This window comes from Oryza glaberrima, chromosome 4, assembly GCF_000147395.1.
Source record: "Oryza glaberrima chromosome 4, OglaRS2, whole genome shotgun sequence".
NCBI lineage: Eukaryota > Viridiplantae > Streptophyta > Magnoliopsida > Poales > Poaceae > Oryza > Oryza glaberrima.
The window spans coordinates 11,971,968-11,997,641 of record NC_068329.1 but is presented as its reverse complement, the minus strand read 5'-3'; the positions used below and the strand labels follow the sequence as shown (position 1 = coordinate 11,997,641).

At 42.1% G+C, this 25,674-nt stretch overlaps 2 protein-coding genes across 3 annotated transcripts; one reads left to right on the top strand and one right to left on the bottom strand.

The window, feature by feature from the left end:
• Positions 1-2,922: 2,922 nt before the first annotated feature.
• LOC127771237 (23 kDa jasmonate-induced protein-like) lies at positions 2,923-4,109 on the bottom strand. The gene is made up of 2 exons (XM_052297097.1): positions 3,625-4,109; positions 2,923-3,352 (listed from the first exon to the last, which is right to left on the bottom strand). Exons 1-2 carry the CDS (start codon positions 4,078-4,080, stop codon positions 3,152-3,154), a joined length of 657 nt encoding a protein of 218 aa, XP_052153057.1. The 5' UTR covers positions 4,081-4,109; the 3' UTR covers positions 2,923-3,151.
• Positions 4,110-4,582: 473 nt separating this feature from the next.
• LOC127771238 (23 kDa jasmonate-induced protein-like) lies at positions 4,583-13,032 on the top strand. 2 transcript variants are annotated; one of them, XM_052297100.1, is made up of 2 exons: positions 4,583-5,079; positions 12,850-13,032. In XM_052297100.1, exons 1-2 carry the CDS (start codon positions 4,630-4,632, stop codon positions 13,030-13,032), a joined length of 633 nt encoding a protein of 210 aa, XP_052153060.1. In that variant the 5' UTR covers positions 4,583-4,629. The 2 variants fall into 2 exon arrangements, with proteins under 2 accessions (XP_052153060.1, XP_052153058.1); XM_052297098.1 differs by lacking the exon at positions 12,850-13,032 and adding an exon at positions 5,330-5,745.
• Positions 13,033-25,674: the final 12,642 nt, after the last annotated feature.

Sequence of the window (25,674 nt, the reverse complement as noted above, 5' to 3'; positions counted from 1 at the left end):
ACTGGAATATACTTGCTGTCAATTTCAGCTAATGACTCTGAACAAACACATGTCATTCTCTATTACGAATGCATATGTGCCATTCTCTAGAACTAATGCAGAGCAAATCTGAGCACCCAATGACAATAGTAAAACTTAGTACTATATAAATCTGAGCACTGTTTAACAGAACATTATCGAAACTCAAGAACAGTTAATTTAGGCAAGACATAAACAATAGAAACTTTACGCAGAACATACCTCACAAAAGCACCCAATCTCATGTATATCAACCCTGTCAATACAAGAAAACCAGGTAAGACAACATGCTCTGAAAATTCGTGTGAGCTACTTACTACACTGCAGGGCTTGCGTTGAAAGCTGAAGATAGCAATGTTAGCCAAAACTAGCCTAATTAATAGTGTGAAATTATAAGGGTAGGTTAGTTTAGTGTTTTGCTGGGTATAAAAGCTTCAGGTTGGGTTAAATTAGGATGCTTGTTGGGTGGATTAACACTTAACAGCCGCAACTTTAGACCTTAGACACGTCACAAATGTATCTTGAAGCTAATTGTCTGTAATGCTGATAATTGACAAGCATGCATGTGCCATCTTGAATCGTTGATGGAGTTCAGAAGAAGGATGGTGTTTGACATACCTAGATGATGTAGCAGAAGATGCTCCTCGTGGTTCTTGTTGGAGAAGACCCGGTGTCCGGACAGAGGTGACCAAACAGAGAAGTAATTGCCAGCGGATCTTGCATGGAGGGATGGCAGCAAAACATAAGCTTCCTCATCCACACGAGCAGCGACGGGGAGAAGAGTAAGGGGCTCACCTGATGTCTGCACTGGGGAAGTCAGTGGCGGCAGCGGATGTGTCTACAAGCGGCTGCTCCGGCAGATCAGATGTGAGGCGGCGGCGGTGTCTACAGTGAGAGGAGGCGGCGACGCGAGCGGATGCGATGGAAGGCGGCGACGCGAGCGGATGCGGTGAAAGGCGGCGGCGCAGGAGCCAGGAGGATGCGGTGGGAGGAGCCGGCGCGCGATGGGACGAGAAGAGCGGCACGGGAGGAACCGGTGCATGACGAGGAGAGGCGGCGCCTGGTTCTTGCAGCCGTTTGATCAGGGCTTCGCCTCGACAGCGTAGATTACCCCAATGACGGTTGGAGGGTATTTCCAATCATTCCAACCGTTACAACCGTCAGTAGAAGGCTATAAAAGAGGCAGTTTCTCTGTATTTTTTCACACACCTTAAGCAAGAAGCTTCATTTATCTTTCAAGTTTAGTGTAGGCTCTAGAGTATAGTGGAATAGAAATAGAATAGAATCTTTAGTCCTCGAAGTCTTCGGAAGAATTCGGGTATAGCTTTAGTAGCTTTTCCTTCTTTTGTAAGACTTGTACATTATTTAGAATACTCTTCTTTGTACTATTTTGGTATTGTACTATTTTCCGAGTATATAAATATTAGCTTTATTATATATCCGAGTAATATTTATTATGATGCTAGCTTATCTGGGAGATGCAATAGTGTGGGTATAATGATCGTGTATACGATGACTCTATGTCATTACAATGATTTAGAGTAGTATTTGGTAATTTAAGCGTGGTGTTTAGATTACTGGATATCATTATTTGTGGTTATATGCCGCGCAAGCGAGGTGGGCCACTGATGGTGACAGCTCAGTACGGGTATTCCTCCGAGCGTGTATATAGTCCTAAGTTAATTTCCTGGGGAGGGTACTCCTCCGTATTTAGCCCCGGTTGGATGGTCATGACGGATTGTCGTAAGAAACTCGGCAATCGGGGATGGCTTCTCAAAGCACCATGAGGGCATCGAAAAGAGGGTATTAGCTAAGTAATTATATAAATAGGATGTATGTATAATTTGTATGTATACTAGAAGTATAGGAATAGGCTCTTTCTATTTTCTTCCCACTTGCCTAGATAATTATGAATGAGAGTATAAATGCTTCTGCTTAGTGTCACTCTACCCTTGAATTATATTAACCCCTGCCTAGACTTTGGTTATTACAAGTCATATATAAATTATTAGTACGGTTCTTTCTATTATAATCTTCCCACGGGATTAAACAAATACGATATCCTTGAATTACTCTCGGGTGAAATGCTACAATGGTATATCTCTGTGCTTATAGATGAACTCTGTATATTTCTGCACCATTGCTGGGAATTATATTTCTAGTAATGTTGTTAAGAAATATTAACATTACATCAGGATGTTGATGTTGGTGAACTGAGCATAAGCATTCAGTTGCCATTCTTGCGTCTGTGCTATGTGTCCTTCGAGGTTGTATTGGATCTCTCCCGTTTGTATATCACGGGTGTCCATCCTCCTAGTGATTTCTCCTAAGTCCCAACGAGAGGAACTTGAGCGCCACTCGTTGGGGGACGGAGGCATACCGCTTGATCTGGGGGAATAAGTGTTCATGTTCCCCTAGTGTATGCCATGAGGCGCCCGCCATCAGCTCTCGCTGGCACTTTCTCAAACCGAGCCTCCGATGCTGTGGTGTGGAGCTTGGGTCCATCCGGGTGCATCCCCAGTTGGCTTCCAACCAGCCTCGTACATCTGCACAGGTGTTGAGGATGTTGAACCTTCTTGATTCATTTCTTGCCATGTTGCGTGTGTCCCTGTATTGATGATATGGATCGAAATTGTTAGAATTGGTATCGAATATACTAGTACTATTTGGTTATTTGATTACAGTTGGACTTGGAGTAGTAATAGGTGTTAGGGGGTGGAGTCAGAGTCAAACTCTGTAACCCGACATCTCTCTTAAATAGAGAGAGGGGCACCACAATGTAACCGTGGCGACTACAATGTAGCGTAGACATGCAGAAAGAGGATGACGGCGAGGCCATGGACTCGTATGAATATCACCATTATTTTTTTTGAAAGGAGTCACCATTATTTATTCTGATAGATAAATGTCCCTTTTTATTTGCTGAAAACTAATTGTTACATCCATAACTGAGAAACCAAAGTCTCTTAAATAGATGTACTATGCACACGTACTTGCGTGCATGCACGAATTATTAAGAGATAATAAAAAAAAGATACTTGATCGATCATACACAGAATTCTTGAAAGTTAACAACATTATCGTGACTCCATGCATGCAGACGATGATTATTATTATATTTCTGTTTCCCTTGTCACTCCTCCGGGAGAGGGCCAAACTTGTGCTGCAGAACCGCGATGAATTCGCTGGAGGTGCAGCCACCAACGCTGACGGTTGATGCACAGTTCTTGTCGGTTTGGTCTGTGCAGATTTTGCCGGCCTTCTCCAGTTTCTCTTCTTTGATGTAACCCCAGTAATTTGGGAAGTGATCTTTCTCACGTACCTCGGTGTAAGCCTGCGACAAGAAAAGAAAAGCTTTAATTCAATTCTCTTTTAAGATTTAGATTATTGGTCTATATAAAATAAAACCCCCTGCTTATTAAGCTCGGTTGACCTTATTTAGTTAGTTAATTACTCCCTCAGGTTAGAAGTAATTGTTATTTTGGACATATTATAATATTTGATTAGAACAAGTTTTTACCAGTGTTTTATTGCAATATCAACAATTATTAATGTTGGCATGTTGCGACGATGAGTGGTCATACTTGCTGGTGGTGCAGTACTTACAGAGTTCTGCGTGGCGCTCCAAGGAAGGGACCATGCGACCATGAAGTCCCGGACCTGGCCGTCGACGTCGCGGCCGCGGAAGACGCGCGCCGCCTCGCAGCCGATCGACTGCGCCGTCGGGTGGGCGTGGAGGAACGCCAGCCACTGGCCGTTCTGGAACGACGCCGGCGGCTGCTCGTGGTAGACGTAGCCGTACCAGTCCATCGTCCCGCCCTCCCCGTCGACGAGCTCCAGCGCGGCGCCGGTGGCGTTGTAGACGAGCACCATGGCGGAGGCGCCGTCGCCGTAGGAGGCCTTGAGCCCCACCGCGTGCTGCAGCGCGTCCAGGTTCTTGCCCTCGGCGTGGATGAGGCGCATCGCCTCCCGCGCGCGGTCCACCTGGCTGATGCTCTTCCCGGCGTACCGCGACATCGCCTCCAGCGTCTCGTCCGTGATGGGCACGCCGAATGTGCTCATGCTTGATACTTAGTTGCTTTGTAAAGCTAGCTAGCTAGGATCGATGATCTGTTATGCTTAATATCCCAATGTATTTATAGTACTGGATTGCTAGCTAGTGCTCACCTCTTCTGTTTAATCACTAATTAAGTGGACTAGCTCTCTGTGTGAACTCTTACGTACGTTAATGAATTAAGGAGAAATCATACGCATGTTAGGTATATAGTCTCAGCTTACATGAATCACGTGATCATAGATAGGATCTCACAGACCTGCTGATACTACAAAGATAACATCAATTAGTGAGCCTGTTATTGTTTAAGCTATATTGCTTATCACGCCACAACTAATTTAACACGAACTCTCAACCTAGATTTTCCCGTTAATGTGGGAGTTCCTAGCTAGTATAGACACTAGCTAGACAGAGATCGTCCTCTTGGGGATAGAGTACTACTAGTACTACTATATAAGAGGGGGGAGTTGAGTTGGATCATGTACACATAATTAAGCTAGCAGATCGAGCTGGATTAGCTAGATCGACCGTATACTAATAGATCGATCGATCGAGAGATGGCGAACTGCTTCGGCGATGTGGTGGACAACTACAAGCTGGACGAGATGGAGAGGTACGTGGGGAAGGCCAAGAGGCAGGAGGACCGTGCACGGGAGGCCATGAACCTGGTGAACGAGGACGGCAAGGACAAGAAGGCGGCCAGCTACGTGCAGGGCGTCAAGGACTGGTACGGCAACGGCGAGTCGACGCTGTGCCTCGTCTACAACGCCACCGGCGCCACCCTCCGCCACGTCGCCGACCACGACTGGTGGGGCTTCATCGGCCGCACCCCGTACCCCACCGAGATCGGCAACGGCCAGTGGGCGGCGTTCCACCACGTCCACAAGTCCGGCGACTCCTCGGGCTCCGAGGCCGCCGTCGTGTACCGTGGCACCAACGCCGACGGCGTCGAGCGCGACCTGCTCGTCGCCTGGAGCACGCCATGGAGCTCTTTCTACCGGAACAAGGTATATTCATATCAAATTATTCTTCGGCGCCATTGCTAATTAAAATTGTGTCGCCATTTCGCAGTCGATTTTTCCTCGCTATTTTCCAATTATCTCCAAGATTCATGCTAGTATTCTTCGTGTTCATCTACATCGTATCAGATGTAGAGGCCGGATTTAATATCCATTATCTGGTTTCGGCTGTCGCGGTAGAAAACGAGAATATTAATAAATATATAAACGTATATATGTTTCTCTTTGTTAATGGCAGGCCTACTGCGCTGTTGGAGGTGTGGACAGCTTCCTAGGTGACTGGGAGAAGTTGTACGACAAGGTGAATAACGCAGCTTACACATGCAATGCCGACTCGGACGGGTTCAAGATAGATGCCAGTACTGCTACCGGTGACAGCCCCGTCTTCACGGCGACCATCAAAATCCATTTCAGTCAATGAAAAGAAAAACAAGATCGACCACATACTTGCATGGCATTCGCTCCTGTTGCACGGGGCAGGCCCGCTACATTCTATTGCTGTATCAGCCAGTCAATGGATGTAATGTTCTTCTCTTTCGCCAAATAATGTAGCTGTTACTATCGATCGTGTGAATCGATCATGTACACCAGCTCTCGTTTTATTACATATTATAATAAATGCGTTCAGCCATGTAATTTGCAGCATTAAAGCAAAAATATCAGTATTTACATCCTTATCTTTACTACTTAAAGAACCTTTTTTTTTAAAAAAAAAGGTTTAAAGCAAGGTGATCCTTTATCTTCAATTTCTTCTTTCTATAAAGCTAATGCTCACTAAACACCTAAAGCACAACATGCAAGCATAGTATTTATTAGCACTCCTAAAACCTACATACAAGCATGCCACATTAACCCATTAAGCACATAAGCTTAACATGCAAGCATATAGTAATTATGTCTACAATTTATTTCATTCTAAAACTAAACAGACATATGCTAAATCATCATTCTCAAATCATTTTCATAATATTTCAATCCAAATCATTTTATCATTTCTCCAATATCTAACATATATCCCGTAGAAAAGCATGGGGCATCATCTAGTTTCTAATATTATCATAGACATGTTAGCTATCCTAATCAAGCGTTCAAAGGAGGATGAACAAATTGCTGGAGTAGTGCCACATTTGATTGATGATGGTTTATCTATTCTGCAACATCTAGATGATACATTGTTTTTTATGGATCATGACTTTGAGAAAACTAAGAATATGAACCTAATACTTTGTGTTTTTGAAGAGCTCTCTTTTCAGAAAAATGAAATATTCTGCTAAGGACAAGCTTAAGATAGTGAAGAACAATATTCTATTTTGTTTGGGTATTGTTAGGGATATATCTTTTCTGGTTAATTATCTTGGTTTTCCAATACATTTAGGAAGCTGACTAACAAGAATTGGAAATTGTTACGGGAAAGAATTGAGAAAAGCCTAAGTAGCTGGAAAGGTAAACATATGTATGTGGGTAGAAGATTGGTTTATTTAACTTTGTATTAATAAGTCTAATTATGTTTATGATTTTTTTTGTTTGATATTCTTAGAGGAGTGCTTCAAAAGATTCATTATTATAGATCAATTTTCTTTTGGCAACGGATAAACTTAAGAAAAAAAATATAGACTTACAAGATGAGATGTCATCTGTCAACCAAAAGAATAGGGTGGACTTGGGTTTTATAACATAGATATTCAAAACCAATGTCTTCTAAGTAAATGGTTGTTTAAGTTAAAATACGAAGATGGAGTGTGACGAGAAATGCCTAGGAGGAAGTACCTTAATAATAAGTTAATAAGTCAAGTAGTGAAGAAAACGAGTGACCCACATTTCTATTCGATCAATGCACTCAACATTAATTTTTAATGGGCATGAGAGAAATAAATTGTTGTGAAAATTAAGATGCCTATCAAATAAAGATTTATGTGGTATTTACTTAAAGGGGTAGTGTTAGCCAAAGATAATTTAGCAAAAAGGAATTGGAATGGTGGTACAAATTGATGCATTTGTTTGCATGAAGAGACTATCCAATATCTATTCTTTGAATGCTATGCGCCGACGGCGTCGAGCGCGACCTGCTCGTCGCCTGGAGCACGCCATGGAGCTCTTTCTACCGGAACAAGGTATATTCATATCAAATTATTCTTCGGCGCCATTGCTAATTAAAATTATGTCGCCATTTCGCAGTTGATTTTTCCTCGGTATTTTCCAATTATCTCCAAGATTCATGCTAGTATTCTTCCTGTTCATCTACATCATATCAGATGTAGAGGCCGGGTTTAATATCCATTATCTGGTTTCAGCTGTCGCGGTAGAAACCAAGAATTTGAATAAATATGCGCATAGTATGATATTGGTTATGTTAAGATCACCCTACACTGCTTATGCCATGATTATTGCTTTAACATTTTGGATTAAAATATGCCGATTAATGACTATATTTCCAACAATCCAAAAACCTGATAGGTCATTTTCGGTAGTTGGCTTTGCTGCTGCACTGAAACCACATGCTTTTGATGGTTCAAACTATAAGAGATGGAAAGCACGTGCACTATTGTGGTTGACAGCGATGCAGTGCTTCTATGTTTCACGGGGCAAACGAAGTGAACCACCTCTTTCTCCTGAGAAAGAGGCTAAGTTCGAGGCTTCGGATTGCCTGTTCCGTGGAGCATTGATCAGTGTACTCGTTGACAACACAGTGGACGTGTACATGCACATGCCTTCTGGGAAGGACATGTGGGATGCACTTGAGGCCAAGTTCGGAGTTTCTGACGCCGGCAGTGAGCTGTATGTCATGGAGCAGTTCTATGACTACAAGATAGTTGATGACCGTTCTGTAGTAGAACAAGCTCATGAGATTCAGATGCTGGCTAAGGAACTTGAGAACAACAACTGTGAGTTGCCGGACAAGTTTGTGGCGGGTGGCATTATTGCCAAATTACCACCTTCTTGGTCGGACTTTGCCACTTCTCTAAAGCACAAGAGACAAGAGTTCAGTGTTTCTGATCTCATTGGCTCTTTGGGTGTTGAGGAGAAGGTGAGGGCAAAGGACGTCCGGGGCAAAAAGGTTGAGGGAGGTTCTAGTGCCAATATGGTACAGAAGAAGAACCCTCATGCATCCCACAACAACAAGAAAGTCAAGCCTGATGTCAAATCCAAGGTTGCAACCAATTTTAAGAAGAAAGGCAAGGGAAAGGCAAAGAGAGACTGCTTTGTGTGTGGCAAGTCTGGGCATTGGGCCAAGGACTGTCCTGAGCGCAAAGACAGGAAGTCTGCCAACATGGTCATTAGCGAGGGCGGAGGAACATCGGGGTACGGTAAAATATTACCTACAGTTCTCTCTGTTTTTCATTCACCTGATTGGTGGGTGGACACTAGTGCTAATATTCATGTATGTGCTGACATTTCTCTGTTTTCTTCTTATCAAGTCGGGAGAGGTTCCTCCTTGTTGATGGGAAACGGGTCGCTTGCGGCTGTTCATGGTGTTGGTATGGTCGATTTGAAGTTTACTTCGGGAAAGACCGTGCAGCTGAAGAACGTGCAGCATGTCCCTTCAATAAAGAAGAATCTAGTTAGCGGCTCTCTATTGTGTAGAGAAGGTTTTAGACTTGTGTTTGAGTCCAATAAATGTGTCGTATCTAAATATGGGACTTTTGTTGGAAAAGGTTATGATAGCGGAGGCTTGTTCCGCTTTTCTTTGAATGACATGTGTAATAATCATAATGCTGTGAACCATATTAGCAAGAATGATGAGTCTAATGTGTGGCATTCGCGACTCTGTCATGTGAATTTCGGTTGTATGACGCGCTTAGCTAACATGAGTTTAATTCCAAAATTCACTTTGCTCAAAGGTTCCAAGTGCCATACTTGCGTTCAATCGAAACAACCTCGCAAGCCTCACAAGGCATCTGAGGCGAGGAATTTGGCACCTCTAGAACTTGTTCATTCCGATTTGTGCGAAATGAACGGTGTGTTGACTAAAGGGGGAAAGAAATATTTCATGACACTGATAGATGATTGTACTAGATTTTGCTATGTGTATCTATTGAAAACAAAGGATGAGGCATTGCATTACTTTAAAATCTATAAAGCTGAGGTAGAAAACCAACTTGAAAGGAAAATCAAACGGTTGAGGTCTGATAGAGGTTGGGAGTATTTTTCCAATGAGTTTGCATCCTTTTGCGAAGAGTTTGGAATTATTCATGAGAGGACGCCTCACTGTTCACCCCAATCAAATGGGGTGGCCGAAAGAAAGAACCGTACTCTAACTGAAATGGTGAATGCCATGTTAGACACTGCGGGGCTTTCCAAGGAATGGTGGGGTGAGGCAGTTTTGACTGCGTCTCATGTCCTGAATAAAATTCCAATGAAGCATAAGGAAGTAACACCATTCGAGGAATGGGAAAGGAAGAAATTAAATCTCTCGTACCTACGAACATGGGGCTGTTTGGCCAAGGTAAATGTACCTATAGCCAAAAAGCGGAAACTTGGACCAAATACTGTTGATTGTGTGTTACTTGGTTATGCTATCCACAGTGTGGGTTATAGATTCTTAATAGTAAACTCTGGAGTACCCGACATGCATGTTGGTACAATTCTTGAGTCCAGAGATGCTACATTCTTTGAGAATGAATTTCCTATGAAACATACACCTAGCACTTCTAGTAAAGAAACTGTCATGCTTTGCACCGATAAAACACAATGATCAAACGCCTGAGGAAAATCCTGAGGAGGACAACATTGTAGATACTCGCAAGAGTAGGAGACAAAGGGTTGCAAAATCATTTGGAGATGACTACATTGTATACCTCGTGGATGACACCCCAAGAACCATAGAAGAGGCATATTCATCTCCTGACGCTGACTACTGGAAGGAAGCAGTACGCAGTGAAATGGACTCGATTATGTCTAATGGTACTTGGGAAGTCGTTGAGCGTCCATATGGGTGCAAGCCCGTAGGATGCAAATGGGTTTTCAAGAAAAAGCTTAGGCCTGATGGTACAATCGAAAAGTACAAGGCAAGGCTTGTGGCCAAGGGTTATACCCAAAAGGAAGGCGAGGACTTCTTCGACACATACTCACCAGTTGCTCGCTTGACTACGATTCGAGTACTACTTGCTCTGGCAGCCTCTCATGGTCTTCTCGTCCATCAGATGGACGTTAAGACAGCTTTCCTAAACGGAGAGCTGGAGGAGGAGATCTATATGGATCAACCAGACGGGTATTTACTAGAAGGTCAGGAGGGAATGGTGTGTAAACTGTTGAAATCCTTGTATGGCCTCAAGCAAGCACCTAAGCAATGGCATGAGAAGCTTGACACCACGCTTATATCTGCAGGCTTTGTTGTGAACGAAGCTGACAAATGTGTATACTATCGCTATGGTGGGGGAGAAGGGGTGATCTTGTGCTTATATGTCGATGACATATTGATCTTTGTGACCAGCCTTAATGTGATTGAGGAGGTCAAGGACTATCTGTCCAAGAGTTTTGAAATGAAGGATTTGGGAGAGGCTGATGTTAAGAATAACATCAAACTACAAAGAGGAGATGAGGGTGGGATTACACTTGTGCAATCCCACTATGTGGACAAGGTTTTGAGTCGCTTTGGATATAGTGACTGCAAGCCAGCTCCTACTCCTTATGATCCCAGCGTGCTATTAAGGAAAAACCGAAGAATAGCAAGGGATCAACTGAGATACTCTCAAATCATTGGTTCATTGATGTACTTGGCTAGCGCAACGAGGCCTGACATCTCATTTGCTGTAAGCAAGCTGAGCCGGTTTGTCTCAAATCCGGGAGATGATCATTGGCAGGCTCTGGAAAGAGTAATGCGCTATCTAAAGGGCACTATGAGCTATGGAATTCACTATACCGGGTATCCAAAAGTACTAGAAGGGTATAGTGACTCAAACTGGATAGCTGATGCTAATGAGATAAAAGCCACAAGTGGATATGTGTTCACACTTGGAGGTGGCGCTGTTTCCTGGAAGTCTTGCAAGCAGACCATCTTAACGAGGTCAACAATTGAAGCAGAACTTACAGCACTAGATACTGCGACAGTTGAGGCCGAGTGGCTTCGTGAACTCCTGATGGATTTGCCGGTGGTTAAAAACCAGTGCCAGCTATCCTAATGAACTGTGATAATCAAATAGTAATTATTAAAGTGAACAGTTCAAAGGACAACATGAAGTCATCTAGGCACATCAAGAGAAGACTGAAATCTGTCAGAAAGCAGAAAAACTCCGGAGTGATAGCATTGGACTATGCCCAAACGGCTAGAAATCTGGCAGATCAGTTTACCAAGGGGCTACCACGTAATGTGATAGACAGTGCATCGAGGGAAATGAGCTTGATACCCACCTAAGGTTGCATAATAGTGGAAACCTGTCCATTGTGATCGGAGATCCCGTGAATTTGGATGGTGAAACAAACTATTGTGTGACTGAGAGAAGAGACCCTTGAAAAGGGCTCATTTTCATGATGTGATTATCTTCTTTCCTGCATGGTAGGATCGCTTATGCCTTAATGTGATCCGAGTGGCTTTTCCAAGCAGAGATTTTGACCTGCAGAACATCTCAGAAGGAACACATCTATATGAGTTCGACTGCTAGTCACAGTCTGTGAGGTTTGGGCGATCTCTAGATACTCATGAAAGGCCTGGAGTTTGACTTATATGCTCCAAACAGAGGGGATGCAAACGGCAGCCCAGTACCAGTCAAGGTTCTGAGTGAAACCTGATCACACAAAACTGACAATTCAAGGCATAGTCCATTGTTCAGTTGTGGTCTGATGTAGCTCATTTCCTAGGTGGAAGTTCAACTTAACAGTCTCCACCAAAACCCTGGTATATCAAACAGGCACAACATTGAGAACATTTCTTATGAGCCTTGAAATTTGGTGGGGATTGTTAGAATAATTGGGCTAGGCCCAACTTATCCTATTAAATCTCAAAGGCCCATAATAAGTGTTGAGGATAATAATACCACCTCAGGATTTAAGCGAGGAATATCTCAACCTAAATAGGGAGTTATTGGAGACTCCCTGTTGACCAGTTGAGGTGGGGATCAGAATGCCACACGCGCGCGCGCTGGGCCGGGCCGAGGGCGTGGGCGTGGGCGTGGCGAGGCGGTTTCATCGCTTCTTTCCCGGTGTTAGTTTCTCCTTCTCCGCGCCTGAGTTGCTCTCGCTTCCTCGCATCTGATCTCTTGCACGCACGAGAGATTGGAAGGAGCAGTGCCTCCGAAACCACACCTTCGCCTGAGATCTGCACTGGGTAGGGGGGTGATCAGGTTTTTAGGGAGTGCCTCCCGCACAACTGCTCATCGCCATGTCTGGAGTTGCCGCCGCCGCTGCTGGAGGAGATGGTGGAGGTGGTGCGCCGCCGACAGGAGCTGGATCCGGAGTCGGAGCTGGTGCGCCAGGAGGTGCCGTGAACAACAACAACAACGGAGGCAATTCTGCCTCACCATCCAGTGGAGGGCTATTCTCGGGGTATAATCTTCTCCTCCTGTTCCTGTTGTTAGCGCTATTCCTGTTCCCATTATTAGCGCTGTCGCTATACTATGTGCGCTATGTTCTTGTTCCTGTTCTTCATGATGCCTCTAGCATGTTATTGCGTTACTGTTATGTTCCTGTTCCTGACATTCATGATGCGCATAGTATGATACTGGTTATGTTAAGATCACCCTACACTACTTATGCCATGATTATTGCTTTAACATTTTGGATTAAAATATGCCGATTATTGACTATATTTCCAACAAATGGCAGGCCTACTGCGCTGTTGGAGGTGTGGACAGCTTCCAAGGTGACTGGGAGAAGTTGTACGACAAGGTGAATAACGCAGCTTACACATGCAATGCCGACTCGGACGGGTTCAAGATAGATGCCAGTACTGCTACCGGTGACAGCCCTGTCTTCACGGCGACCATCAAAATCCATTTCAGTGAATGAAAAAAAAACAAGATCGACCACATACATGCATGTCATTCGCTCCTGTTGCACGGGGCACGCTCGCTACATTCTATTGCTGTATCAGCCAGTCAATGGATGTAATGTTATTCTCTTTCGCAAAATAATGTAGCTGTTACTGTTGATCGTGCGAACCGATCACACCAGCTCTCGTTTGTAATGTTCTTGTCTTACATATTATAATAAACACGTTCAGCCATGTAGTGTGCAAAATTAAAGCTATTTACATCTTTATCTTTACTACTTAAAAGAGTTTTAAAAAAGAAAAGGCTTAATGCAAGGTGATCCGTATCTCCAATTATTTTTAACGTTCTCGTAGACATGTTAGCTATCCTTATCAAGCGTGCAAAGGAGGATGGACATATTGGTAGACTAATGCCACACTTGATTGATGATGGTTTATCTATTCTGCAATATATAGATGATACATTGCTTTTTATGGATCATGACTTTGAGAAAGCTAAGAATATGAGTTAATACTTTCTGTTTTTGAAAACTTTGAACTTAAAATTAACTTTTAGAAAAATGAATTTTTCTGCTTTGGACAAGCTAATAAAGATAGTGAAGAACAATATTCTATTCTGTTTGGGTGTCGTGAGGGATTGTAGGAAGCGAGCTAACAAGGATTGAAATTTGATACAGTAAAAGGCTAAGTAGCTGAAAAGGTAAACATATATCTGTGGGTGAAAGATTTATTTTGATTAACTCTGTGTTAACTATTCTTGTTATGTTTACGATGTCTTTCTTTGAAATTCCTAGAGGAGTGTTTCAAAAGATTGATTATTATAGATTAATTTTCTTTTGGCAAGGGGATGAACTAAAGAAAAAATATAGACTTACAAGATGAGATGTCATATGTTAACAAAAAAAAAAAAACAGGGTGGACTTGGGTTTTATAACATAGATATTCGAAACCAATATCTTCAAAGTAAATGGTTGATTGAGTTAATAAATGAAGATGGAGTATGACAAGAAATGCTTAGGAGAAAGTACCTTAATAATAAGTCAATAAGTCAAAGTAGTGAATAAAACGGGTGACTCACATTTCTATTCGGTCAATGTACTTGGCATTAATTTTTAATGGGCATGTGGAGAGAAATAAATTGTTACGGAAATTAAATATGCCTATTAAAATAAAGATTTACGTGGTATTTACTATCAAGGGATAGTGTTAGCTAGCCAAAGATAATTTAGCAAAAAAAGAATTAGAATGGTAGTACCAAGTGCTGATTTTATTTGCATGAAGAGACTATCCAACATCTATTCTTTGAATGCCATGTTGCTATTAGTTTTTTGGAGAATCGTCTTTATTTCATTTTTGTTGCAAACACCAGATAATTTTCCTCAAATGTTAGGGGATTGGCTAGTAGCTATGAATTCTAAAGCCATGGAATATATTTTGATAGGAGAATCTGCTTTATATTAGGCTTTATGGCTAAGTAAGAATGATATGGTTTTTGACAAGACTCCAACTAATATGCATGTATTATTCAGAGCAATTTATTGGCTTTGGTTCTGGGGCCAGCTTCAAAGGTGTGACGAGAAAAAGAAAATCATATTTGTTGCATGCCATAATTTAAAGTCCATAGTTATGCAGTTTTTCACTCGCTTTGGATAGACATTTAGCCATAGACTTTAACTTTGAATAAGTTGCTATTTTTCTTTGGTTGGTGCGGTTGAGTCGGTTTTTTATCTACCTTTGTTTATTTCTCGTGTGTTTAGGTTTTGTAATAAGTGGTATAGCTTGAATTGAAGCAAATGTTGGGTGGTATTACCCATTACTATTTTTTTTAAAAAAAAACGTAAAAGAGCCTAGCTAGTGGTGGTTCATCATCTGTCATTTGTCACTCCTAGACACGCGGGGTCCACCAACAGAGTAGTCACCCCTTCCCCTTGACTGCTAGGCCTTGTTTAGTTGGGAAAAAAAATTTAGGTTTGGTTGTCACATCGGATATATGGATACACATTTGAAGTATTAAATGTTGTTGTCACATCCTGATTTTCGTTTCAGGATTTATAAATTATTTAATAAATTATTAATAGAATTTATATTAAATGTTCATTAATTTACAAGTGAAGTTAAATGTGGGAAATACAATTTCCTAAATATAAAGCATGGTTGGATTTAATTTTTATTAAATTCTCCATGATTAATTATACTCTCTGAAATTTTCTCGGATTTTTCAGAGCTCAATTCCTAAATGATACAAAGAACAATTCAGTAATTAGTTAATCAATTAATGATCTAATTATAATATGTTAAGTGCTTTTCTTGTTTAAAAATCCTTAAATTATAAATTTTTGTTTAAAAGGAATTTTTAGAAATGGTTTTAAAAGCCTAAAAGAGAAGATCTAATTTTAATTTGTTAATTCTCAATATAAAATTGGGCTAGATAAAATTTTGTTAAATACTTTTCTTGATTCTTTAGATCCTAGATTTTTCTGGGATTTATTTGAGCCAAGGAAGTATTTTTAATAAATGGAATTGCATTTCATGAATAATTTAAATTGAAAAAGGTTTTAAAATTTCCGCTTTTGGCTTTGGGCCGAAAGTCGGCCCAAGTCTCTCTCTCTCCTCGGCCCAAGTCGGCCCGCAGCCGGGCGCAGCCGCCCGCGCGCGCTCTCCCTCCCGCTGACAGGTGGGGCCCACCTGTCAGACCCGTCGTCTACCTCGCGCCGTCGCCCGGCCGAACCCTAGCCGAGCCGCGCCGCCGATCTCCTTCCAAATTCGCCCGCCCCTTTCCTCCTCCGGCCGAATTGTTTGAGGGGAAATGATCCTCGAGATCTCCTCTTCCTTTTCTCTTTTGGAAACATCGGCTAATTTCGTTTGGAAATCATCGGATTTGATCTCGAATCGGATTCGTCTCTCTCCCCCGAACCCTAAACTTTCCTTCTCGCCGCCGGTCGCCGTGGGCCTCCATCGCCGCACCTAGCCTCTATAAAAGCACCCCCGAGACCTCCTCTCTCCGCCGCCACCCTCACATTAGCCCACCGCCGTCTGTAGCGCCGCCTCCGCGTGAGACCTTGCGCCGCTGTCGGCGCCGTTTGTCCAGCCGTGCGCCGCCGTCGCTCCGGTCGTCGTCGTCGTCGCTCGGGAAGGCCGCCATTGTGATCGCCAAGTCGTCGCCGTCCTCGTCCACCCCTCCGTTGCCGCCGTTTCCGCCGGAGCACCGCCGTCACCGCCGACCCGAAAACCGCTGCCGCTTCAACCTCGCCGCCATCGTCATCCATCGTCGTTTGCCATCGTCCAAGCCGCTGGTGAGTTCGCCGAGCCGAGCTCTACGCGTTGATACCCTCCGTTTGCGCCGCTTCGCCGTCGTTCGCCGGCGAGCATGCGAGGCCGAGCCGCCGCCGGTGATGACGTCACCGCTGACGTCATCGACGCCGTTTCCCATGGACCGCGTTGGGTTAGATCGATCTCGGCCGTTTGTTTTGAATCGATTAGATCTCGGCCGTTCGTTTCCTTAGACCGCCCCGTGCACCCGGTCCACCGTGAGCCGAGCCCGCTGACGTAATAATTCCCTTTTCCTTTTCAAAAACAATTCATTATTGCGTCATAATTCAATTAAAATCTATATAAATGTTTTAATCCGGTTTAATCTTTAAAAATGCATAACTAATTAATTGTAACTCGGTTTAATGTGGTTCAAGTTGCAAAAGTTGTATAAAATAAAGATGTACATATTAAAATTATCCATAAATTGAATTAAATTTATTTAATCCTTTTTAAATAGGCTTTAATTAGATTAAATCTTGTAAAATTCGTAATTAATTTATATGAAGTCAGAATGAGGCTGTTCAAGTCTCATAATTCATCTAAAATTATGATCTACATGTTTGTTTACTTTATATGTAATGTTTATTTGGAGTTTCTTAGTCTTGTTCCTCGTTTTGTGTTTTAGCTTGTCGTTTCTATCGTTTCGAAGGTTCGCAAGTGCGCTGGAAGTGTTCAAGAAGATTAATTGGAGACCCAATATTGCAAGGCAAGTCACACAGATCCCAAACACAATTCCTTTGAGCATGTTGATCCTATATTTGAATTCTCTATTTATTTCAACTGTGCATTTATTTTCGAATGTCACTGGGTGGTGTGAACTTATTCCTTTGTTATTGCCTGTTTGCATCGATTACTTTATTCCTTGATACCTTGGCTATTATAATTTGACTAGTTGAGCTTTATATATTGGTTCAGCTAGATGTTAGACATAATTGCTTAGCCATGCTTAGAAACATTAGCACACAATTGGGATAACTATTGTTTCACTATTACTTAATGATGGATATTTAATGAAAGCTCACCATGGTCAATCGTGATTGGTTAATTAATTAATGTGCCTACTAAAACTTGATAATGGTGGGTTGTGAGCATATGGTTTTGATGGTCGTGCTCATGACAATTAAGGACCGGTTCACGAGTTTCGGTTGTGAAACATTAATCGTGCTAACCACAAGCCAGAATGGGCAACGGCTAGACACTTTCTATAACAAGGCTCATTGTGGAGCACCAGACTGAGAAGTGGCGGAGATAAGCCCACGGGGGTCGCTGGGGAGTCCATGCCTCTGGTTTTTGAGGGGGTGACTACGATCCAGGAACGGTGCGCTGCTTTAGGTTGAGTTATGCGAGGGGTCTTGTCACAACTACACAAATGGTGACATATTCAGCATGGGCACATGATGATATGGTGACATATTGTAGAGTTGTGTCTTGTGGGTACAGTGATACACCTCTGGCCAGAGTAAAACTATTTAAATAGCCGTGCCCGCGGTTATGGGCAGATCGAAAAATGTCTTTCGTGATTAGTCTCACACTTCTCACCATAATAAACAATGCTATTACTGGTAATAATTTGATTAGCTCCTGGTTTGGAATGGTATATTCCTGGTTTGGAGATAGAGCTGTACAGCCGGGTATGGTTGTTCAGGATGGTTGGGCCTGAGCAGCATGGGTGTGTGTGCTGTTCAGTGTCGATTAATATTGATGATTAATTACTCTACTGTTTTATAATTCTCAAATGTTTGCTAAATGCTGCTTTTGCAAATGAGCCCTATATTATGCCATCCTTTTGGTATCCTTGTGCACTTGCATATTTGCTGTGTGGCTTGTTGAGTATGTTATATGCTCACCTTGCAATAATCAACCAAACCTCAGTTGAAGACAAGTTGCGAAGGAGAAGACGTTTGGCTTATACCCCAGTTGAGCTGCCTGTGGGAGTGGAGCCGGAGCTTTGCTAGATTTTATTTTCCGATGCAGTTTTCTTCATGGTGAGGACTAAGTGCCTTTTAAGTAAGTATTTATCGTTTTAGTTAATTTGATGAATCTGTATATTAAATTGTCAGTTTGTGTACCTCGGCTGATTCATGGACGAGGATTTAATGCACAAATAAGTTCGGAAATTACTAGTGAATTTCTGGGCGTGATAGTTGTCTAATAATAAAACAGACTACAGATTCCGTCAGGAAACTGCGAGACGAATTTATTAAGCCTAATTAATCCATCATTAGCAAATGTTTCCTGTAGCACAACATTGTCAAATCATGGCGCAATTAGGCTTAAAAGATTCGTCTCACAATTTGCACGCAATCTGTATCGTAATTGGTTTTTTTCATACATTTAATACTCTATGCATGTGTCTAAATATTCGATGTGACAGTGTGAAAACTTTTGTTTTGGGAACTAAGCAGGGCCTAAACCTCCACCGATACAAACGGCAAGCAGGCATGCATGCCTCGCTACCCTCAGCATCTCCATGATACCGCCAATTGTCTCCCTTGCATTTCAGCAGCACAAATTGTCTCAACTAATGGTTTAGAACAATATGTTAAATATCAAATAGTTTTAAATATCTAATGGTTCAAGAACGATAGATGCCTGCCCCAACTATGACAAGAGGGAATTGAACTTAAGACCTCCCACTTTCGAGTGAGAGACCAAATGACCAATTATCATACAACCTTTCATGCATATCTAAATGACTTGGGCTTTCTATTTGAATATTTATTAATCTCCACTTTCCTGCCCAGGAGTTACCATTTTCATAATCTTCTACATTACATCTTTACATGTCTCGTTGTGTAAGACCGTTTGGAATTATTTTGCCTAATAATAGTAGTAAATGTTTCAGTTCAAGAAGCAATTGAGGATTTAAATAACAAGCTACCAGTCCCTTTTTAGATGGAGTTAACAATTCCAATGGCATGGAGCAAATCTCTGAATCCATTACTTAAAAAACAATTTTTCTATACGAGACCCCCTTATGTTGCATGCCGTCCGTAAGTGACGGCTTCTACAAAAATCGACCTCCATTTTCGCATACGGCTCCTTAAGAGGTCCTGTAAAAAATCGACTTTCACAAATGGGACACTTAGGCCGCTGCGAAAATGAGTTTATTTTTACCGGTGGACCTCTTAAGGTGGATCAAGAAGCAATAGATTTTCACATATGGACCTATTAAGTTGATCCGCGTGGAGGGCGAATACGGCGACAGCGGCCCTCCCCCGCCCTAATCCAGTGGCGGCTGCCCTCCCCCGCCCCAATCCAATGGTCACCGTCCTCCCCTGCCCTGATCCAGTGGTGATGATGGGAGGAGGAGGAGGAGGACGACAGTGGCGGCTAAGGGAGGACAGCTGCAGCGGTTGTGAGGATGAGGATGACAGTGGCGGCGACTGGAGGATGACGACAGGAGGAGGACAACATCAATGGTGGTGGCTGGAGGATGAGGACAACGACGACGATGGCGGCGATATGAGGAGGACAATGTTGACGGCGGCGGCAGGAGAACGACGACGGCAGCGGCAGGAGAACGACGACGGCGGCGGTGGCAATGTATTTTTCAATTTTTGGAAATTTTTAATTTTTTCATGAATTTTCTTTTTCACATGCGGTTACGCTGGCCGCATACAAAAATCCTCTTTTTTACATACCTTTGAGTGCATGCGGGGCCGTCTGTCCGCATGCAAAAATTGATTTGGGCCGTATGCAAAAATGGAAACTGTAGTAGTTATGATGAGAAAAAACGAGATCTTCATGAATATCAACCCTCACTTTTCAACTTGATGAGATTGGATTCAGATTCGAGTTTGCCATGGTTATTCATAGAGCGAAAGAAAGTTACTTTTCTCTCATTACACAATGGTTTGAAAACCTGTAATAATATATCATTGCACGTTGTAAATGTATATTGGAGTAATATATTCACTATAGGAGCCTTTCCTATTGCATCTTTTCTAAAACAAAATACACAATCCTTAAAATTGAATATAGTTTGGCCTCATCTCCACATATATTTTATGTATGAATTTTTTGAGAAAAATTGATCGAATAAAAACCTTCCATTTTGTACATTACATGTTTATTTATTTTCTGAAAATATAATATCTGATCGATATTCTTCTTGGTACTAGTAGCTGGTACAGTGGAGTAGTGGACAGAACATTATATATTCATTGATGTGAGACACGCTTATTTATTTCGAGCAGGATGACAGGGAACAAAGCCAGCGCACCGACGTGAGAAAAATAGCCAACAAAAGAACAGTAACAATTGAAATAAAATATATCCTATATATCTATAAAGTTCATCCTCTAAGTGTAATTAATGTTATTTCTTTTTTCTCTCATTAATCCACATCACCTTAATTATTTTAGTTCTTGATCATTAATCTATGGTCCAAATTAACTCTATCCTTTTCTTCTCTTAATGGAGTCATATTACCTTAGTCTTGCCTTTGGATAATTATCTATATTATCTGTTTTCTTTTCCTTCTCTCATTGAGCACAATCACCTTAGTTTTGCTTTCGAATGAGCACTGTAAGTATGATTTAAATTGTTATAAACTAAATCATCTTAATTTGTTTATAGCCTTCTTTTCCTCTATGGTCGATTAAGGATGAAAGTTATATAAAACATATAAAGTTATATAAAGCATATAAAGTTATGTTGTTAAGCTATTTTACATGTTATTTCTATTATTATCACATATTTTTTTTCAGTAATGTAGGGGTTTCATCTAGTATATAATAATTGGTAAAGCCTTTAAGTGGTGTTACTTACTGAAATATAGGTAAGCGGTAAAAACTTCTGGCTGAGTACTTCACCGTATATCTATCATCTCTAACATATCACTGCAACAAATATGGCATTATATATATTGATTCATTTCCTTGTGACGACTATGCAAAACGTCATTGATCTATAAAGTTTCCTTAGAAAAGCATCATAAAGATTAGTTGGTTTATTTTAGTAATGAATCGAAGGCAGGGAAAAGTTATTTAAAAACATATATAATTAATGTCTTACAAAATTAAGCTTTCTAACAACTAATAATCTCATGTATTTTAATTTATAGAGTTCATGACCGTAAGGCATAGTTCGAGTCCTGAAACCTGCCTATCAACGATATAATTTAAAAGTACATTTTACGTGTAAGGTACCGTTGATCGAGTGTCCATCCATCAAGAAGACTATAACAGAAGGCACAACAGTGAGGATTGCTAATTAGGACAGTATTTTCGATATGTGCAAGAGAAAATGAGATGGAGGGAGCATTTGGGGATTTGAGTGTCATTGTAGCTAAAGGGGGCATATGCGACACGCTGCGATGTAGAGGGGCTGAGCGCCATGTTGGCTGTCAGCCATGACCAAAGGGCGATTGGACTAGTTCACTGATCTTAAACATGTAATTTTCAAGTGTACTAAGCTAAGTGATACCACACCACAAGTTTAGAGATCATCCATGTATTTCACTCTAAAACCAATAAGGTATTTTATCTGATTTGATAATTAAGGTGGTGCAAAATCTGATTTATAGATGTGAGTAATTGATTTCTCGATTTAAATGATTAGTAATGGGGGCAAAGGATAATCTTTATGTGGTATTTGATCAAGGGAGTCGTCTTAACAAAGGATAATCTTGCACGACGGAATTGGAATGGGGGTTTAACATGTTGTTTTTGCATGAAAAATGAGACAATCCAACACTTGTTTATGGATTGTCATTATGCAAAGTTTATTTGGAGAGCTGTTCAATTTTCTTTTGGATTACATCTTCCTAGAAGCATACCTCATATGTTTAATGGTTGGCTTCAGGGTGTGGACAAGGACAAGAGAAAGTTGATACTTGTTGGTGCCTCTGCTTTATGTTGGGCCCTGTGATTGTGTAGAAATGATAGGGTTTTTGACAAATCATCATCTGTTTCCTATATGCAGGTAATTTTCAGGGCAACATATTGGCTTCGGCTGTGGGCTCAATTACAAAAGTGTGAGGAAGATGGAGTTTTCCTGAATGTTGCATGTCATACTCTTGAGTCAACCGTTATGTAACTTTTTGCTAACCATGGATGGAGATTTTCTACTAGGCTGGAATAACGTTTTCCTTGTCATGTTAGGTCTTTCTTTTAATTTTGGTTGGTTTGATAGTTTTATCTTGAATTAAGATTTTATAAGTCTGTTACTTTTTTTAATAATTGGTTGTAGCTCTTCGGAGTAAAGGCCGAGATGTTTCATTCCATTATCTAAAAAAAGTAATGGGGGCAAAATGAAAATTTAAAAGTTGCCGGTGATTCATCGCACAAACAGCTAATTAATGGCAAGATCGACAGGGATATACTCTTTGTATATTGGCTAATCTTACCAGGTGAAAAGAGAATTTGATCACTGGAGCAAGAAGAGCCACGCCATCTGCTGCATAATGGTCCTCCGATTGAAAAGCAGACAAAAATAGTAAACACTACTATAAAAAACATTTTTCCCGACGTGGGGTCTTATTTTCGTAGGCGGACATGACCCTTAGAGCCAAATGATCGTCTATAAAAATATAAATCAGGGTGAATTTTGATGTCTGCCTGCGAAAATAGACTTGAATATAAATAGACTTGCGGGCGCTAATTTTTTTCTAAGTCTCACACCTTTCCTCTCTCCACACCTCTCCTCTTCTCCCCTCCCCTCACCTCTCCTCATTGGCCTCTCCCGTCCCCTCACCTCTACTCTCCCCGGCCACCAACCGGAGGCGGCGGCGGCTCCCGGTGGTGGCGGCGTGTGCTCCCGACGGCGACGGCGGGCGGTGGCGGTGGCGGCGGAGGGCTGCAGCGGCAAGGAGGCGAGGCGGCGCGCGACAAGGGGGTTTGAGGCGGCGGCGGCTCTCGATCCCTCCCTCCCAGATCTGGCTGGAGGAGAGTGGGGGAAGCACGGCTACCGGCGGCTCCCGGCCCGTCCCTCCCAGATTTGGCTGGAAGGGGGCGGGGGGAGCGCGGCGGTGGCAGTAGGCGGTGGGGGCGGAGGGTGGCATAGGCGAGGAGGCGAGGCAGTGCGGCTCCCGACAACGGTGGCGGCAGCTCCCGGCCCCTCCCTCCCATATCTGGCCAGAGGGGGGCGGGGGGAGCGCGGCGACAGTGGCGGGCGGTGGCGGCATCGGCGAGGACGCGAGGTGGTGCGGCTCCCCTCCCCTCCTCACTCCCAGATCTGGCCGGAGGAGAAAGGGGGAGGCCGGCGGGAGCGGCACGGGGCGGCGGTGATGACGACGTGCGGGGCGGCGGCGGCGGCTCCCCTCCCCCCTCTCTCCGAGCTCTGGCCAGAGGAGGGAGGGGGGAGGCCGGCGGCGGCGACGACGGCGTGGGCTGGCGGTGGCTCCCGGCACGGCTCTCCTCCCCTCCCCTCTCAGATCCGGCCGGGGGAGGGTGGTGGCGGCGAGGCGCGTGCGGCGATTTTTTTTGTTCGTTCATTGCATTTTCTTAGGCGGGCCGTTGCCCCGACTGCGAGTTGTGGTGCAAGCAGACCTCCCTCCCGCCTGGAAAAATTAGTTTTGGCTGCCTGCAAAAATACTTTTTCTAGTAGTGAGATCGAATCACAACAATACGATCATGCTGGTCAGTAAAAATATTTTGCATTGAACACCTTACATAGTTTGATTTCATAGTACATTACATTATTGTCTCCCCTATTATCATTTATAACTGTACTACGAAACTAAGAAAACCCACATGCCTATTTATCCTAAAATAAGTATAAATTTGATTTATAGGTTTATTTATCCCACTTAATTTTAGCATACATGCTATTATAAATGATGCATTACAACATTTTACATAAAAAGCCAGGTAATAGTCAGAATCATTTCCGTTACTTCTTTTGAAATATCCGTTTATCCCATTAAATTTTAATATAAATGCTATGTTTTAGATGAAGCCTACATGCTATTATAAATGATGTGTTACAACGTACATTTCACGTAAAAAGCCAGGTAATAGTCACATTCATTTCTATTACTTCTTTTGAAATGTTTACAAGACAACCATGTTTCTTAAAAGTTCTTTTTAGAACTTATTACCAGTGGCATATTATAGAATGGTTAAAGTCGTGCGAATTAGCTAGTTTTTTTCGGATGAGAATGTATTTTCATAAAAAAAATTCAGTACTTGATCAGTCTGATATATAAACCATACAAACTTTAGTCCACCATGATTCAAATCTACTCCACCAAAATTAAGCATATGTAAATAGAGCTGCCAAATATAACGAGGTTAAAATGTTGCCGCAGCGATGCCTTCCCCGTACGTGTCTGTGTGTGCATGTCCGTTCTCAGTGTAGTCCTAAGAAAAATAAATATAAACCACACTGCTGATTGGAGATCTCGATATGCAATGGTTGCATAGTGCTGATAGTGATAATCAGGATGTGAGACAAAGTAAAGTTTTTATTCAGATTGCGGACATCGAATTATTTTAGCATGAAACATATCATCTGGGGGATACGTTAATTGCCAGTATTCCTGGCACGTGTACTAAACAATCTTACGTTATCAGTGTTGACCACACTAAATTGATTTAAACATTAAGTCAGAGAATATGCTCGATCGATTAAACTTTACATGCCTGAACCGCGTGTTTGAGTAATATCACCAATAATTAGTATAATTAAATTATCGTTTTGACGAAGCATGACACGCAGATACTCCATTTTTGCCTCGATTCTTGCATGACTTAAAAATTGTTCTACTAGTATTGAATATTTTTTTTCAACGTACGTTAAACATGATGGGCTGTCTGTCCAAAAAGTTCGCTTGTAATTTTCAATACGAAAAATTGGCTATTCTACAGTGCGTGTTGCGCATGAGTTGTTTATCTTATCTAGCTAGATGTGAATCTCTTATATAATTTTGAATAGGGTGAATAGCTAATGCGGTCCCTGAAGTTTCGCTTCAGGTTCAGTTTAGTCCTTAAGAATTTAAATGGTCTAAACAAGTCCTTCAAATTAATCATTTGGGTTAATATAGTCCTTGGACCCATAAAAAGTGCCACGCGAGCACGCCAAATCATCCTCGCATACAGAGGTATGAATGAAATGGACCATTCTACCCTTATATACCACATATAAAAGAAAGAAAAAAAAGATAAATGTTTCACATGTGTATGATGGTTTGAGAATTTTCACTTATGATTGCTGTAGCCAAGCATTGATCGTGTAATTCCTTTGTAGACCACCCATCCGTAACAATGCTATGCCATGCCTGGGCTGGCTTTTTTTTTTTTGTCTTTTCTTTCTTTTCTATATGGTATAAAGGGTAGAATGGTCATTTTATTCATATCGCTGCATGCGAGGATGACTTGGCGTGCTCACGTGGCACTTTTTTT

Excerpts from the sequence above, each read along its gene's own strand:
- LOC127771238 (XM_052297100.1), top strand. The coding sequence starts at position 4,630 with ATGGCGAACTGCTTCGGCGATGTGGTGGACAACTACAAGCTGGACGAG. Across the intron at positions 5,080-12,849 it reads GCTCTTTCTACCGGAACAAG|GCCTACTGCGCTGTTGGAGG; the intron begins GTATATTCATAT and ends AACAAATGGCAG.
- LOC127771237 (XM_052297097.1), bottom strand. The coding sequence starts at position 4,080 with ATGAGCACATTCGGCGTGCCCATCACGGACGAGACGCTGGAGGCGATG. Across the intron at positions 3,353-3,624 it reads GGAGCGCCACGCAGAACTCT|GCTTACACCGAGGTACGTGA; the intron begins GTAAGTACTGCA and ends TTCTTGTCGCAG.